At 34.0% G+C, this 16175-nt stretch overlaps 1 protein-coding gene across 4 annotated transcripts in view; it reads left to right on the plus strand.

Annotated features, from left to right (window-relative positions):
* Positions 1–16175, plus strand: part of CDC42BPA (CDC42 binding protein kinase alpha) — a 153062-nt gene that overhangs the window by 42785 nt on the left and 94102 nt on the right. For all 4 annotated transcript variants that reach the window (XM_083376317.1, XM_083376314.1, XM_083376316.1 and 1 more), the window contains exons 3-7: positions 4210–4293; positions 5210–5305; positions 6572–6720; positions 13656–13749; positions 15766–15966. In XM_083376317.1, coding sequence (XP_083232443.1) covers positions 4210–4293; positions 5210–5305; positions 6572–6720; positions 13656–13749; positions 15766–15966 — 624 coding nt within the window. The remainder of the gene's footprint in view (positions 1–4209; positions 4294–5209; positions 5306–6571; positions 6721–13655; positions 13750–15765; positions 15967–16175) is intronic.

Below are 16175 nucleotides of genomic sequence, written 5' to 3' on the forward strand. Positions count from 1 at the left end.
TTGAAGTCTTGATGACTTGAACACAGAATTTCCCAGTTCAGATACACATGACTGAGGAAACTTCTGTTATTTTATCAATTGTCTTTATTTTTATTATCATTCATACAAATTCATTATTTAAGGGGAATCACAGTACCAAAAAGTTTTAGACCCTTGTGAAAATGATTTTTTTTCCTTTTATTAATGAATTGCAGGTTTTGCTTCATTTGTTTGAGGAGATAGATGGATAGATGGATAGATAGATAGATAGATAGATAGATAGATAGATAGATAGATAGATAGATAGATAGATAGACATTTAGAACTATTAATGACAGAGTAGTAAGAGAATTATTCTTATGACAATGCATCCATTATGGTTCCTCACAGTCACCCAGCTATTCAGATTGGATTTGGTATTTTTATCCACATATTGAGTCTTTCCCAAGAATCGGGGATAAGCAGATGTTGATGTTTTATGGTCTTTAGAAGTATTATCACAGGACATAGTTATTATTAAATTTATTTGCCACCTATCTTGCCGTAGAGTTACTCCAGGGAGTTTACAATAATAAAAAATGAAGAAATAAAAAGGAAGTTTAAAAAAAGTGTAAATAAAGAATTAGAACAATAAAATAAAAATAATAGAACAATAAAATAAAGAAAAAGAAAACAAAGAAGATACATCAATATGACCATCTCACTAATTCACCACTTCCCTGAGATTCCCAGACCTGTTGACATAAGCATGTTTTGAGGGAATTCTGGGAGGATGTCAAGGATGGGACCTTAACGGAAAATAATGTTCCACAGGTCAGATGCCATGTCAGAAAAGTGTTCTTCCAAGTGTTCTTCAAAGGGCTGCCCCTTGTGAGCACATTGCAATTGTCTATTCGAGAGGTGACAGTAGAACAATCAGGAGGTGTATAGGGGATGAGCGATGATAAGCAGAACCTCCTGATCTAGGAATGGGTACAACTGACTCACAATATGAAACTGTGGAAAGAACATCTAGTCACAACTGCCATCTACTCTTTGAGCAGGAATCACAAGTCGAGGATAATCCCCAGATTGTGCACCAGGTATATTTGGGGTAGTGCAATCCCAGCCAGAGCAAAAAATGTCATACTCTCCAAAGGGATGGCCCCAGAATCCGGAGCTGTTTGAGCTTGCCATGGTTCAATTGAAGCCTGTTGCTCCTCATCCAGGCCCCCACTTTCCTATTTTTGGTTACAAATACATGCTTATACAAACAGTTATGGAATTTACCAATTTTTTTCAAACTCAAGAAAAAAGCATCAGGCAAGGAATGCAAACCAAACAGTCTCTGAAAGAAGTTTTTCCTAATTAGTTTTGCTTTTAACAGGAGCACACAGAAGAATAGTAAAAATTCAGTCCAGGTTTCCAGGAGCCAGGTCAGGGATGTCAGCCAATCCAGTTGTGAGAATTCCATAAGCAGTATCCACATAATTATCACACAAGAGCCAGAGATCAGGCAGGAACAAAAGACCATGGATCAATGTCATTTCTTACATCAGGACTGTGTTGACTTTTTTGGCAGTTGCATCATTAATCATGCTCATCAGCCTCAGGTGATTCTTGATTTTGTGTCTCCTGAATTGGACATTCCACAGGTTCAGCTGGAGCAGCTTATAGATCAAATAATAACAATAAATGTTTATGATTATTTTTATTATTTGTTGAGCTATATCAAGAATGTCACTTGTCCTGAAGTGCAGAAATACAGTAGTTAAATTTCAATCAAGCTTTATCAGCCAATATAGATGACTATAAATTAGAAACTTTGAACTGTGCTCAGTACATGGCCTTAATTATCCTTTGGAGGGGAGCTGTGGGGATGTGTGCAACTGATTTATATTACCCATAATTCTTTCAGCAGATGAAGGTTTTGATAATATTTTATCTATTTATTGTAAAGCTAGAATCACTGTATTTCCAGCTTTATTTTTCTAATCCTGATTATAATTACTTGTCTCCTGTTGATTTTTGCATGTATTTGTTTTCAAATAACAGTACCATGTTGATTTAGAGATTGAAGCTTAGTAAATAAGAAAAAGGAAATGACTAAATAATGATACTGTTATTCCTGTGTTTGGGTGTCTTATCAGAAATTTGATTAAAGTGCAGAAAAACGCTCAAACACAAAGTTCCTGGGACATAATGACCCTCTGTGTATAGCTCTGCATAACCAGACTCTCTTCTCCCCCTCCCCTCCTTTTTTGGACAGCTTTTCTAATTTTTAAAAGGCTTTTTCAAAGTAAATATTTTGTTTTGTGTATGCACATTTCTAGAAAAATAAATAAAACGACTGCTTTCATAGAACAAAATCTTTTAAATAACTAAACATATTAGTTATAAATTTACTTTAATTTCCCATTGTTATGAAACATTAGTTAAATGTTAATTATTTACATGAATACATTATAATAAAAAGTTTTGCATATGAGAAATGTGTACTTATGAGGCTTCTCACCTTTTTCTCTTTTTTACATTGAATAAAAATAAAATAAGCTCACTTTTGCAAAGTGACGTCTCTATTCTGTTTTATATGTCTTTGACAGGTCAAAGTATTATAAAGCATTAAAAGACAATTTATCATTTAAGCTTGTTTTACAAAGTATGAACTTGTTATTTGAGCTCAAGCTTGGACTAGAAGCTAATATAGTAAATACTTCTTTGAAATATCTAGGTTTGTTATCTTCGGAATGTATTTTAGTATAAATAATTTTTAAGAATGTAGGAAGTATAAGTCTTAATTGAGTGTTATTAAAACAAGAAAAATTATCAATATTGTATTTAGAATAAAAGTTCCCCATGTCTTTTTTTATCCCATCATTCATTTTAAGACTTTACATTATATTTATTGAAAGGCAATTATTGAAAGGCAATTATTGAAAGGACAGCTATGCCTGTGGCAATGCTTTCACTGAAAATCCCCCTACATACCAGTGTCACCATGTGTCTTTTCCTTCCACATGTATAATTTTGTGTACAGAAATCCAGATGGGCAAAGGAATTAAGGGCCTTTTCAAAAGGTTTATGTATAATGGAGACAGCAGGGGCCACAGACGGATTGTCCTCTTTAAGTTGTATAGCTGTACAGAAAGTTTCAATTGGCAGTTACCTAGATTAAGGTCAGATTTGGTTTGGCTTGGGCCTAGATTTGAATCTGCTTAGGCTGGAGGCTGGAGTAATGGACCAGATGATGGGCCATGCTTGTTACCCTGGCTGTGCTAACCATGTTTGCCATGCCTGTGGGCCTGGCGCCAACTGCGCTTATTGTTTCTGTGACCACTCTATGTACTGTGTTCTCGTTGTTGCTGGCATTTCTCCCCCAATGGATTTTTCCCCCCTTTGTAGAGTTTGCTGGCTGGTTGGAGGGCCTTGGCATGGAGGACTGGGCATTTGCGGCTGGTTAACAATACTGAGGGACACTTATAGCATGCCGATAATGGAGGCATTTGCTTAATTGGGTTCTCTTTATTTAATTTTAGGATTTTTGTGGGGAACAGATGAATTTTTCAGTCATATTTGTGCAGAAATATTGAAAGGTCAGGAGGGTTCACAAACTTTTAAGCTCCACTATATTGGAAAAATGTTAACAATTGTAATATATTCTGTCTATTTTGGTAAAACACGAGTATTGCACCATGGTGGTATACAGGTAGTGCTTAACGCATGACTGTAATTACACTCTGGAATTACACTCGTAAGTCATGGCAGACATTAAGTGGGTCATCACGTAATTGCATGCAAGATTATGACCCTTTTTGCAGCAGTCATTAAGTGAACACTGTGGTCGTTAAGTTAACACAGAGGTTGTTAAACTGGTCCATTTTCCCCAATGAGCTTTTTTTTGCCAGAAATCAGAAGTAAACACTGGAACCTGGCAAAAGTAACCAAAAATCATGGTCATTTGACCGCAGGATGTTGCATACAGTCATAAATGCAAGATGGTTGCCAAATACCCAAAATGTGATCATGTGATTGAGGTGAGGCCATAAGAACGTCAAAAATGGGTTGTAAGTAGCTCTGGGGATGTCCATCATAACTTCAAATGGTCACTAAGCAACTAACCATTAAGTGAGGACTAGCTGTATTTGTTTATAATTAAAATAAATTGTGGAACTATAAATGCATCTGCAATGGCATTCTGAGAAAATAATATTTTATGTCCACATTTTTAAAAAAATAATTTAATTTTTGCAGGTTGCTGTTGTGAAATTAAGAAATGCAGATAAAGTATTTGCCATGAAAATATTAAATAAATGGGAAATGCTGAAAAGAGCGGAGGTAAGACTCAAGGAATGGTCAAGTGGCTATTAAGTTTTTAACATTTTTTTCTCTTTTAATTAGTATCTGACAAACTTAAAGGAAAAACCCAGATTATTTCTGAATGTAATATATCTTAAAAGAGTAGGAAATTTTACAGTATGTTACAGTCATAGTTTTCATTTTCCTAATTTATTTCTGTTGAATGGTCTATATTAATCATCTTGTAAAACAGGTTTATTATTCTTCTGTTCGTCTTATAAACACTCAAACATGTTTGATCACAGGACAACATGCAGATCAAATTTCCAATAAATTACTTGTGTTTTAGAACAACTTGCCAGAAAGGTTTACATGCACCAGACGTAGGTATCCATTTTTATCTGTTTGGTTCATACTTTTGGATTAGAATCATCTGCATAGTGTCCAATAGATGATTGACAAAGTCAGCTTTTTGACAAGAAATTAAATGCTTTTGTATTCCGAAATTCTTTTTTGATGTTGCCAAATCTGTTTGGGAAAACGACCATCACTTACTTACTGACCTTTGCTCCTTGTAGTGGTTTAAATCAAGACAGAAAATCATATTAAATGATTAAAGATGTTTGATACATCAAAAAAAAGTACTTCTGCCTAATTGATGTAATTTTTAATTAGGAAAAAAAACTGTTATATTCTTTGATTTTCTTTTATATTTTTTACATTTTCTTAGTTCTGGTGAGATTCTTAATTGCTAGTCCTGATTGTGATTTTAAAACAATTTTTATGTTAGTCACATTTTATACCCTCTTTGCTTTGGATTATCATAGTTGTAATGAAAAATTATTTTTATATGATAATCTTATTTCCTATATCTTCAGTTATTATTGTTTAAATGCAAAGAACTCTAAATGACTCTGCATTTTGTTTATAATAATTATATTTATCTATACTTTAGACAGCTTGTTTTCGAGAAGAGAGGGATGTTTTGGTGAATGGGGATAATCAGTGGATTACAACATTGCACTATGCCTTCCAGGATGAAAATTATTTAGTGAGTATTATTTAAAAGTAACTTTTGAACATAATGTCTAATTTCAATTGTACCTGTTTACTTGTAACATACTGTTTACTGATAACTAAAATAGTTAAGTAGCCACCATAGAAGCAGTTGTTAATTGTTCCAATGCATAGACACAAAAGTGTATCTTCTGTATTATCTGCATATAATTTCATAATGGAAAAATGAGTTATCGAAGCACATGACATTACTTCTAGCAGGATTTAAAAGCTGCAATTACCCAGCTGCTCATGGCACAAGAAGTTAGCCACCTGTGAAGCGCTACAGTAATGTGACCCAATTATTTTTTAAAAAGGTTATGTTCAATATTACTTATGAATGTCATTACAGTTTCAAATATCTGCCCATCTTACTCCTTTTTTTAAAAAATGCTACAGTCAAAACACATCAGATCTTAGTAACATATGATCCCAAGAACTGATATGGAAGTGGAGTTTTTTATTAATTAGCTATGTGTAAATTAGCCATACTTATAAGTTGCCTTTTTATAACTTTGAAGAGTAGCATGACACTTCATATCTCACTCCAGCACAGAAGCGTTGTTTGAACAGGGTCCGTAAGATTATCTGGGACACTACTCATCGTCTTCACAACCAGTTTTCCTTGTTACCTTCTGGGCGGAGGCTTCGTGGTATCCATAGCAGAACATCCAGATTCAACCACAGTTTCATTCCATACAGCATTAATTTTGTAAACTCTCAGGCTTCCTCCTTCCATTATATATTCAAGATGGACAGTATTTAATATTTTATTGTTATGTACTTGTAAGGGTGTGGGTCTATACATATGTTGTATGTAGTATGTTTTAGGTGTGTGTCATGTATTTATTTCACTTTGAGAGCAGGCAACTAAATTTCATTTTTGATGTGTAACGTGGCCACAGTAAAAAATGACAATAAAGAAAGATTATCTATTATCTACTTTATTTTTGTATTTTGTAGCAGACGAGAGATAGATCTAAGGGAAGAATAAGCCATGGAATATTTTTTGTTGATAGCAAAGCTCTTCTGTAGTGTTTTGCTCTAGTATTATTGTACTTCTAATATAGTCTTTCTCTAGAAAAGAAAAATATTGGGGCAAATTTTTTGAAAGAGATGTATTATGATGAAGGATATACAAAGAACCTGTTTCCAGAAGATTTACCCTTCTCATTCTGAGAAGGCAGCTCTTGGTCTTAACCAATTTGTTATATTTAATGCATATCTGTATTTCTATCAAAATTATTTTCTATATTCCTAGTACCTTGTTATGGATTATTATGTTGGTGGAGATCTGCTTACCTTGCTCAGTAAATTTGAGGACCGGTTACCTGAAGAAATGGCTCGCTTTTATTTAGCTGAAATGGTGGTAGCAATTGATTCTGTACATCAGCTACATTATGTCCACAGGTAAATGTTATCAATAGATTATATTTCCCATTGTGAATTAGTGTCTGCTGTTTTAATTAAAGTGGTATTTATAAAGAACTAAATCTTTAAACATTAGCTTAATGAGGATAGTATTATCTACTAATGTACAATTCTTTTGACAGAAATTGATGAACAATTTTGCTGAATATTTTTAACAGTATGAGCCTTAGCCAAGTCAGGTTGCCAGTCATTTATAGCTACAACCATGTATGCAAGATTTTCATTCATATTTCAGTAACTTCTCTGAAAAACTTCAGAAGAAACTCCACAAGAAGAACAGTGAAATACTGTAGTATGTGCCATCATATTGGTGTCGACTCTTAGCAGCCACATAGATAGATTTTTTTTGTATGATGATCTGTCCCTCACCTGGTCCTTCAGTTCTTTCCAGTGGTGCATCCATAACCACAGTAATTGACTCCTTTACTGTTGGTTGTCTTCTTTTCCCCTTTCACTTTCCCAGCTCCAGAGAACTTGGTCTTCACATAGTGTGTCTGAAGTATGAGCTGGATCATTTGTGCCTCAGAATTCTTGAGTTGTTCAATGATCCATTTGCTTGTTTTCTTAGCTGTCAAGGAGTATTCTCAGGAGTCTTTGACACAGAATTTCAACAGTATCAGTACTCTTCATATGCTGCTGCTTCAAAATCTAACTTTCACTTCCATAGGGTTCTGACCTTTATAGATATAGGCACATTGTAGCATCTGAATATCTTTTCCAAGGCCTTCATAGCTGCTCTACCAAGCGCTAGTTTGTGCATATTGCTTAACTGCCTGTTCCTTTACTGTTAGTTATTGAGAGATATTGGCCACTCTCTTTGACTGGAGATATTTAAATGCAGCCAGGCTGCTATTTGCCAGGAATAATATAACTGCATCCAGTATTGTGAATTCTGCATTTAGAGAAGTCAAAGAGAGGAACTCCACAATTCCTTTTAATTGAGAGAAAGAACTTCCGGTTTTGTGCGTAGCGCACAGCCAGGGATTGCAGAGCTCTGCACCACACGGCTAGTTTCGCCCTGCCAGGGGACCCTAAATGGATCTAAAGTTGCCCTGGAGAGGTGACAAAGAAAGAGGGGTGCCCTGATGATCGCAGAACGACAGCGGTCATCCCGCTCGATCCAGGGGAAGCCCTCTAACCCAACAGGAGAAAGGATGGCCACACCTCAGTGGCCAGCCCAAGCTACTTGCAGCCGAAGTCCAAAGGCACTAACCAGAACAACGGTGAACAGCACGCTTGAAACTGGGTGAGGAATTCAATCATCTCTGTCCTATTTTGTATCTGATTTCCTGGAAAAGATTCCCAAGAAGCAAAAATTCTCCCAAAGTGAGAAGGGAGGGGACTACACCCCCACCCTCCCATAGACAGGAGGGGAACAAAATTTATTGAAATGAGGTTAAAAATACTATAGTCTGGATAAATTTGAAAACTAAAAAAAACTTAAAATTCCATACCTGAAAAAAGTATTGATGAAATTATAAAATAACAAGAACTCTTTGCTTTAAAACAGACATGTCAAACACAAGGCCCAGGGGCCAGATCCGGCCCGCGAAGTGGTTTCATGTGGCCCGCGAAGCCATCCTGGAAACAGTGAGGGAACGGCCCCTACTGCCTTGGCCCTGGCCCAGAGACCCTCCTTCCACCAGACCCTCAGATCTGTCCCACTCCTGCCCAGGCCCCCATAGGCACCCTTGATGTGAAAGATGTAGTGCTGGCCATGCCCACCTAGTAGGCCACGCCCACCCTGGCCATACACACCCTGCCCCCTGAGGGCAACCGCAATGCTGATGCGGCCCTCAATGAAACTGAGTTTGACACCCCTGCTTTAAAAGCTGGAAAAAGAATAGCTACTGACACCCACTGGAGGATTAGAGAAAACTATAGCAAGATTGACTCAGAATTTGGCAAGATGCCCAGAAATAGCAAAAAACAGCTGGGAACAAAGCATTGGGCTATCTTCTACAGAGTGAAATTATATGTTTAGAAACTGTTGACATTCTGGGTTTATAAATAAACTGAGCTGCATTTTTAAGCTAAAGACTGTTTGCAGAGAAAGAAAAATCTTGGCCTTTGGTTAATCTTCTAAAGGGGAAGTTACTGGAAAGCTGTCAGGTGGTTAAACACTTTGGACTGAAATCTTGGCTGGCTGATAATCATAAGACCCCTGAAAAGAAGAACTGTTACAAAATACTGGTTTCAGTGGTGCTTTGATAATTGGAAACATTGGATTACAAAAACTATATAAAGATAAGAACTACACAAGATTTGGTTCTTTGGATTTTAAGATGGGCTGTTTTGATAAAGTTAATGAAAGAGACTATGGTACCGGTGAATAACTACTTAGAGGAGGGAGACAAAATGGATATTGTACATTTATCTAAAAGTGACAGAAAACCACACCTAACACTTCCTGCTGAAGACCCCAGCGTGGAACATCAGAGATCTGGAGGAACAATGATTCAAGACAAAGTACATTCCAGGAGAAAATATATGCAATGCTGTGACAAATTCAGATGACAATTGTCTTAAATCACAATGAGATTAAAAACAACTTAGATAACATAAATGAACATATCTCTAGCCTAAACTCACAATTAAACAATGCTCAAAAAATGATGATAATGAACCAATAAATGAGACAATAGAATACAAATCAGAGGAAAATGACTTAAATATGGAAGCCACAAATGAAGAGAACTACAACTTAATACAAACAAAAGAAAATCTGCAAAATTTTGCTACAACAAAGGAAATAAAAAAGATGTTTTACCTTCCAGGACTTCAAAACAAACTTGAGGACAAAAAAGAAGATTTAATAAAATGGATTAAAGAGCTGTCAGGAGAATCATTAAAGCATGGGAGACAAAAAATGAATATTTTACTTAATTTGTCTTTTTTATCCCCAACAATATCTACAAAAATACAACCTGGCAAGCTATTTGCCTGAAATGGTATAAGGTTTCCTGCCTGAGCAGGGGGTTGGACTAGATGACCTCCAAGGTCCCTTCCAACTTTATTATTATTATTATTATTATTATTATTATTATTATTATTATTATTATTATTATTTATTTATTTATTTATTTATTTATTTATTTATTTGCTAAACCTACTGATTTGGAAAGCAACCTGGCAAAAAAAGATTAGAATTAGATTTAAGAGATGTGACTCAATTTACCAGATGGAATATTATATGACTAAATGGAATATTATATGACTAAACATATAATCAAGGAAATATATTATCTAGCATATTGATCAGTTATAGAAATTAATTATTATTGATTATTTTTAAATATATGAACCCAGACAACACATTGTTCACTAAGCATTAAAGATTGTTATTGTAAAAAATTAATAAAATATATTTAAAAAATGAGAGAAAGGAAAAAAAATCTGAATGACAGATATTTTTAGTCATTTCTTCAGCAGAGTGATGTGAAAAAGTGTTTTTAGTGATTTTAGAGCCAGGATTTTTAAAACCTGGGAAAAAGCTACTGCAAAACCAATATAAACAAGGTAATTCATGAATATGAAGAACTAATTAGTATTTTGTGTGGAAGAGAATGAAATTGAAAAGAGAGTTAATACAAAGGGAGAAGACTGCCTTTCAATTTGTCTGTATATTGAAGGTACCACAGGAGGTTTCTCTTTTAAGTAGTCATTTAACTGCCACATGCCAGGGCAATATTTTCCATATTCAGATAGTTAAGTTTGCTACTATTAGAATAGCAGCTAGTTAGATTAGGTCTTTGCAGGCATGCTTCTTATTTTGTTGATATTCTTTTCATAAGACTTCTCATGCTTTCCTATTTTTTTTGCAACTTTGCCAATGCACTGTATTTTCCTGTTTTATAGATCACTTTATATCCCAAATGACAGTTTTTATCACTTGGATTTCAGTTAATACAAATCATGCCAATAAGGCAAGGGTGTTTTTTCCCTCTTTAAAACTACATTTCCCCTTTTTTCTGAGATGTATGACTTATTTCCATTTTATTTTATTTAATAAAGCTGTGCTAGTAGAAAGAGATGAAAAAACATATTGCCAGCCGTGCTATTTTCTAAAGAAACAAATTGGCAACTGCCCACTTATGGAAAAGGAAACATTTGCAGAATTATTAACTGAACCGCAGCTATAGTGTTCTGCCAGCTTCCAGGGTAGTTTCTGTTGGCCTTTAATATAAATCAAGTTCATGTTGTACATCATATAAAATGAATTGCCAGATAGTTAGCTTTCTAAATTTCAGCCTTCATTTTGTGACCACACATTTTAGGCCACCTATTAAGGCTCAAAATTCAAGATAACAATAAAAATACTACTAAATTTAAGGTAATAAAAATGGAGCAAAACTAAAAAAACAGCATGCATCTAGTTCTAAAATCATAATCAATAAAACTCCAAATCATAAGCAACTAATCAAATTGGTTTTTAAGACCTTTCTAAAGTCCTACAATAATGGGTTTAAGACTTGTCATTAGAAAATCATCAATTTAACAAAGGGAACTATGTGTTCACTTTTAAACAGTAGGCTTAACTTGCTGTTTAGTTATAGATGGATTTTAAATGTTGAATTTTACATCTGTACAGTGCTACACAAAGATGATTTTCATCTCTTGTTATCATTCTGATTTCCTTAACATTTTAACATTGATGATATTAACTGGCTTCCAAAATTGTTCTAAATCATAATGTTTAGTTTAGTTGATTTTATGAACCCAGCCATTGTATTTTATAAAATATGCTTTATGCTTAATATATAGTATGAAGTCACTCAGATGTACTTTATAAAACAAACAATGGATAAAACATATCTGGCTTAGCACATTTTATGATCTTACTTAAGGACTACTTAATCTTTTTTCATTTTGCCATTATTGACCTTGTGTGTTCATTTATATAGAAATATTGTACTTCATTCTGTATTTTAATGAAAAGCATTGACTGACTGACTGACTGACTGAGAGCCAGTTTGATGTAGTGGTTTATGGTACTAGACTAGCTCAAGGAATACTTGAGCTCTAATCCCTCTTAGGCAAGCTTTGTGACTGCACCAGTCATTTTCAATAGAAGAGAATAATTGTAGCTCAGAGATAAACTGTCTGAGTTTGATTATTTACTTGCAGACATTTCATTATCCAAATACGTAAAATTACTAGTACAAGTGAGTGTGGGGTTTGGGGAATATAGTTTTGGTTGTAGTTTTCTCACTGATAGTTCCTTAATTAAAACATTGTTTTCTGTCTGATTGCTAGTGCTAATATCTGGTTATCTGAATATTGACTGCTCCAGGAGATGTGTCCTACTCCTTGTGTGCTTCCTAGGTTTTTTATTGCCTCTTTTAACTAAATTGCCAGTTGGTGTCTGATTTGTCTGAATGCCAGGTTTCCAAGAATAATCTACCATGTTTGGATTTTGCTTGGTTTATGATGCAAATAATTTTCCAGTTGAAACTGCGCTTGAATTTGTCCATGTAAGATTGAGTTTTTGTCATGTCTTCTGAAAGCTAGTTGGTGATTATGGATATTCTCTTCTAGTCTTCTGCCTGCCTGTCCTATATAGGCTGTTGCAAATATTGCACTTTAAGTTGTACACGACATTTGTTTCCCCAACCCCACCCCTTGGGCTTCTGGGTTTTTTGGCTAAGATATTTTGGAAGGCTTTAGTTGGTTTGTGTGCTACAGTGATGCTATGTAGTTTTAGTATTTTGTTGGTCGTTTCTGAGATGTTTTTGATTATGGAAGAGTTATCCTTTTCATAGGTTATACTGGTTGTACTATAGTGCAGCGTTTCCCAACCTTAGGAACTTGAAGATGCGTGGACTTCAACTCCCAGAATTCTGGCTGGGGAATTCTGGGAGTTGAAGTCCACGCATCTTCAAGTTCCTAAGGTTGGGAAACGCTTCTATAGTGGATCAAATGGTCAGATTCTTTCTAATAAAGTTGTGTGGGTATCCATTTTGTTGGAAGATGTACGAATGTTTCCTCTTTCTGGTGTTGTTGCTGAAATATGTGTTCGTCTGAATAAAATTCCTATATAGCTCCTCTTGTGGGAGGTTGGGTGATAATTTTGTAGTGGAGCATTTGGTTAATATAGGTTGCTTTCTGATAGATTTGAATTTCTAGTTTGCTGTTGCTTCCTCTGCTGATGAAGATATCCAGGAAAGATACTGTGAAGCAACATCTAGAAGTTACAACACTCCTATATTTACAACCAAAATTATGAATCCAGTATGTAGGCAACACCTTATCATCATCATCAATAATAATAATAATAAAAAGGAACTAGAGAAGGCACATTAAGTAATCAACAACATCTTCGAAGGAATAACATTTACAAGGGAAGAAGAAAACAATGTATAACAATTATACTTGAATGCACCTACACTTATCCATTATATTCAGGATATCTGAATTTTAAAGCATTATATTTAAAATGGTTTTGGTAGTTTTATTTTTATCTATTTTTGTGCCATACTTCAATAAATATTTTTAAAAATTTACAATGGAATATTAAGTTATTTTTAGAAAGTAGTTTATGAAATCACATGTGGCATGTAAAGTCTTAGAAGATATTCATGATCTCCTCACCCACATAGGGAATGTATCTTGTAATATTATTTTTGATGCAGCACTTAATATGTCTTACCTAAAAGTACAAATACTACAGATCACTACTACCAATATCATATCATTAATATGTAAATGTATACAGATTGTAATTGATGCACATTAATTGATAGAAATACGTGTGAATAAGGTTTCATCAAACCATGACTACTTTGCAATATGCATTTTAATTTCAGTTGTCCCTAAATCAATATGCAAAGTGTTTGAAATGCAAAATATTTTATTAGACTTAAGCTGATAAAATGACACTTAACATGGAATGACCCAAATGAATTTTTTCACAGGGATATCAAACCAGATAATATCCTGATGGATATGAATGGACATATTCGGTTAGCGGATTTTGGTTCTTGTCTGAAGCTGATGGAAGATGGAACGGTAAATTAGATTTTTTTAAAATAAATCTGGTTAAAATGTAGTTCAGTCATCTTTAATATCTGAAACTTGTTAATTCAATTTTGGGATTATATTTGATCATAAAGAAAGGTTGTTGGCTGTAAAATTATCCTTTTTGAGCAATTGTGTTGGACCTATAATAGAAACCCATTTTAATTCTTCTGGCTGTGTGTATATTAAAAGATTCATTCACTTTGCACTCCTTTTATATATCTTACTTTACCATCATTGTCCATACATATTTCATAATTCCCAATATCCATTGACTTCCATTTTTGATAGTATTTATATAGTTCTACATCATAATATCTACTGTAAATTTTGAGTGATATCTTTATTTGTTTTGTCTTAATAATCTATTTCACCACAGAATTTACATTCTGAGTGCAAAATTTAGATGTTTTTATTATAGAACTAACAAAACAGATACAATACTTGATAATGAAAGAGGATATGGAGGTTATAACAGTTATAAGTCTGGAAATGAGGAATTGAGATTCACAGAAGGGAAGACAAAGTATCCTTTTTAGTATCAATTGCCTGACATGTTATTCAAGTTGTTAGGGGTCCATTATAGTTGGAAATTAATCACATGAGAATTGGTGCAACATTAATGTTGACATTAATGTCAATATGCCAAGTATAACAGAATAAAATAAGCTTGGAAGTTGATCAAATACTGGTTCTGCTCCAGCTCTTTTAATTTGTATTCTCCTGTTCTATAGCCACTGTTGTAACCATGATATTTTGACTGCATTGCTCTCGCTGAAATAAATGTGGAAATGGGAGTGTAAACATTTGCTTCATCTTCATTTGATTTTTTTTTAAAAAAAGTACCTCGTAATGTAGCAATATGACTGACCAGTTTTACAAAAATGTGTACTTTAAAACTGTTGTTTTGTTTTTAGGGTACATGTATAAAACAGCCATTTAGAATTGTATCAGAGAATACAAATTGTACACTTCTCATATCATCCTGGAGAACTTTCATTCAGTTTCTTACATGCCTTTTCAATATTTTAATATGGCATGGGTTGCAGAGCAAAATGAACTCCTTATAGTTTTGTGTTCTTAAACAACAAAGTTAGATTTTGAAAAATACTTGCAGTCAGTTTCACTTTATGTATTTTGCTGTGAATTAATAGAACTTGATTTTGTTGTTAAAAAAATTATTTGGTAATAATGATCAAACATGTTTATTCAGATACTTCATAGCAAGCCTTTTGAATATTTCAGCATTTTAAAATATAAAAAGTTTCTAGTCCTACTTACGCCATCTTACTGACTCAAACTTGTAATTTTTCTTGGATTCTATCTCATGTAATGGTCTTCTCTGTAATTTGTGTTGTCTCACTGTTTGAATGTTATCTGTACATTCTCTCCTGATCACTGGCCTTGAATATTGGATCTAGATCTTTCATTTTTAAAAAACAAAAAATATCAGAAACATGTGAAAAAATAACAAATCCTGTTTGCATTGTAATATACAGCTAATTAGTTTCTGCCAAATCTGTGATAAAATCCAGAGCCCACTTCTGCCTGTTCACAGCTATTTTGTGTGTTCTAGTATTTCCTATCCATAACTCATAATTAGATTAAATATCTGGTTCTATATTACTTGCTATTATTCGTATTTCTTTTTGTTTATATCACTCGAAGTCCTGGCAAAATATTTTTAATTTGAAAAAAAAGTGAAAATGTGCAATGTGTTTGTTAATATAAACTTTTAGTATTGGTACAACCTAGAAGAAATACAAGATTGTATATTAATGTAGAATTTTTCTTCACTGCAAGTTCAGAAACAAGATAACAGCTATAGCTAATAAATGCCACATTGCTAATAGGATTTTTAATCTGTCATGGTGGAAAACATTCTTCTTTAATTCTATTTACTCACATCTATCACTGCTTTAAATATAAGTGGATCTGTTCCTATATATATAGAAACAGAAATAGTATTATGGGCAAAGTTTAATTGTGAAATAATATTCCCCACAGGTTCAGTCTTCAGTGGCAGTTGGAACACCAGATTATATCTCTCCAGAAATTCTGCAAGCCATGGAAGATGGGAAAGGAAAATATGGTCCTGAATGTGATTGGTGGTCCCTTGGTGTTTGCATGTATGAAATGCTGTATGGAGAAACACCTTTTTATGCTGAATCTCTGGTGGAGACGTATGGAAAGATAATGAACCACAAAGTGAGTGAGCTATCCTTGTATGTAGAAATGAATGACAGTATCCAAGGAATCTAAAATTGTTTTGCTTAGTAATTCATTTATATTTCTTTCTGCCTGTATTTAATATATTTCCTTTCAAAATGCATTTCTCATGGCAGCTCACGATAGAAAATAGCAAAAGTCACACCAGATTATGAAAACTGTTGTAAATTAATTTATTTAAAATGAAT

The sequence above is a fragment of the Vipera ursinii genome (assembly GCF_947247035.1).
Source record: "Vipera ursinii genome assembly, chromosome: 1".
NCBI classification, from domain to species: Eukaryota; Metazoa; Chordata; class Lepidosauria; order Squamata; family Viperidae; genus Vipera; species Vipera ursinii.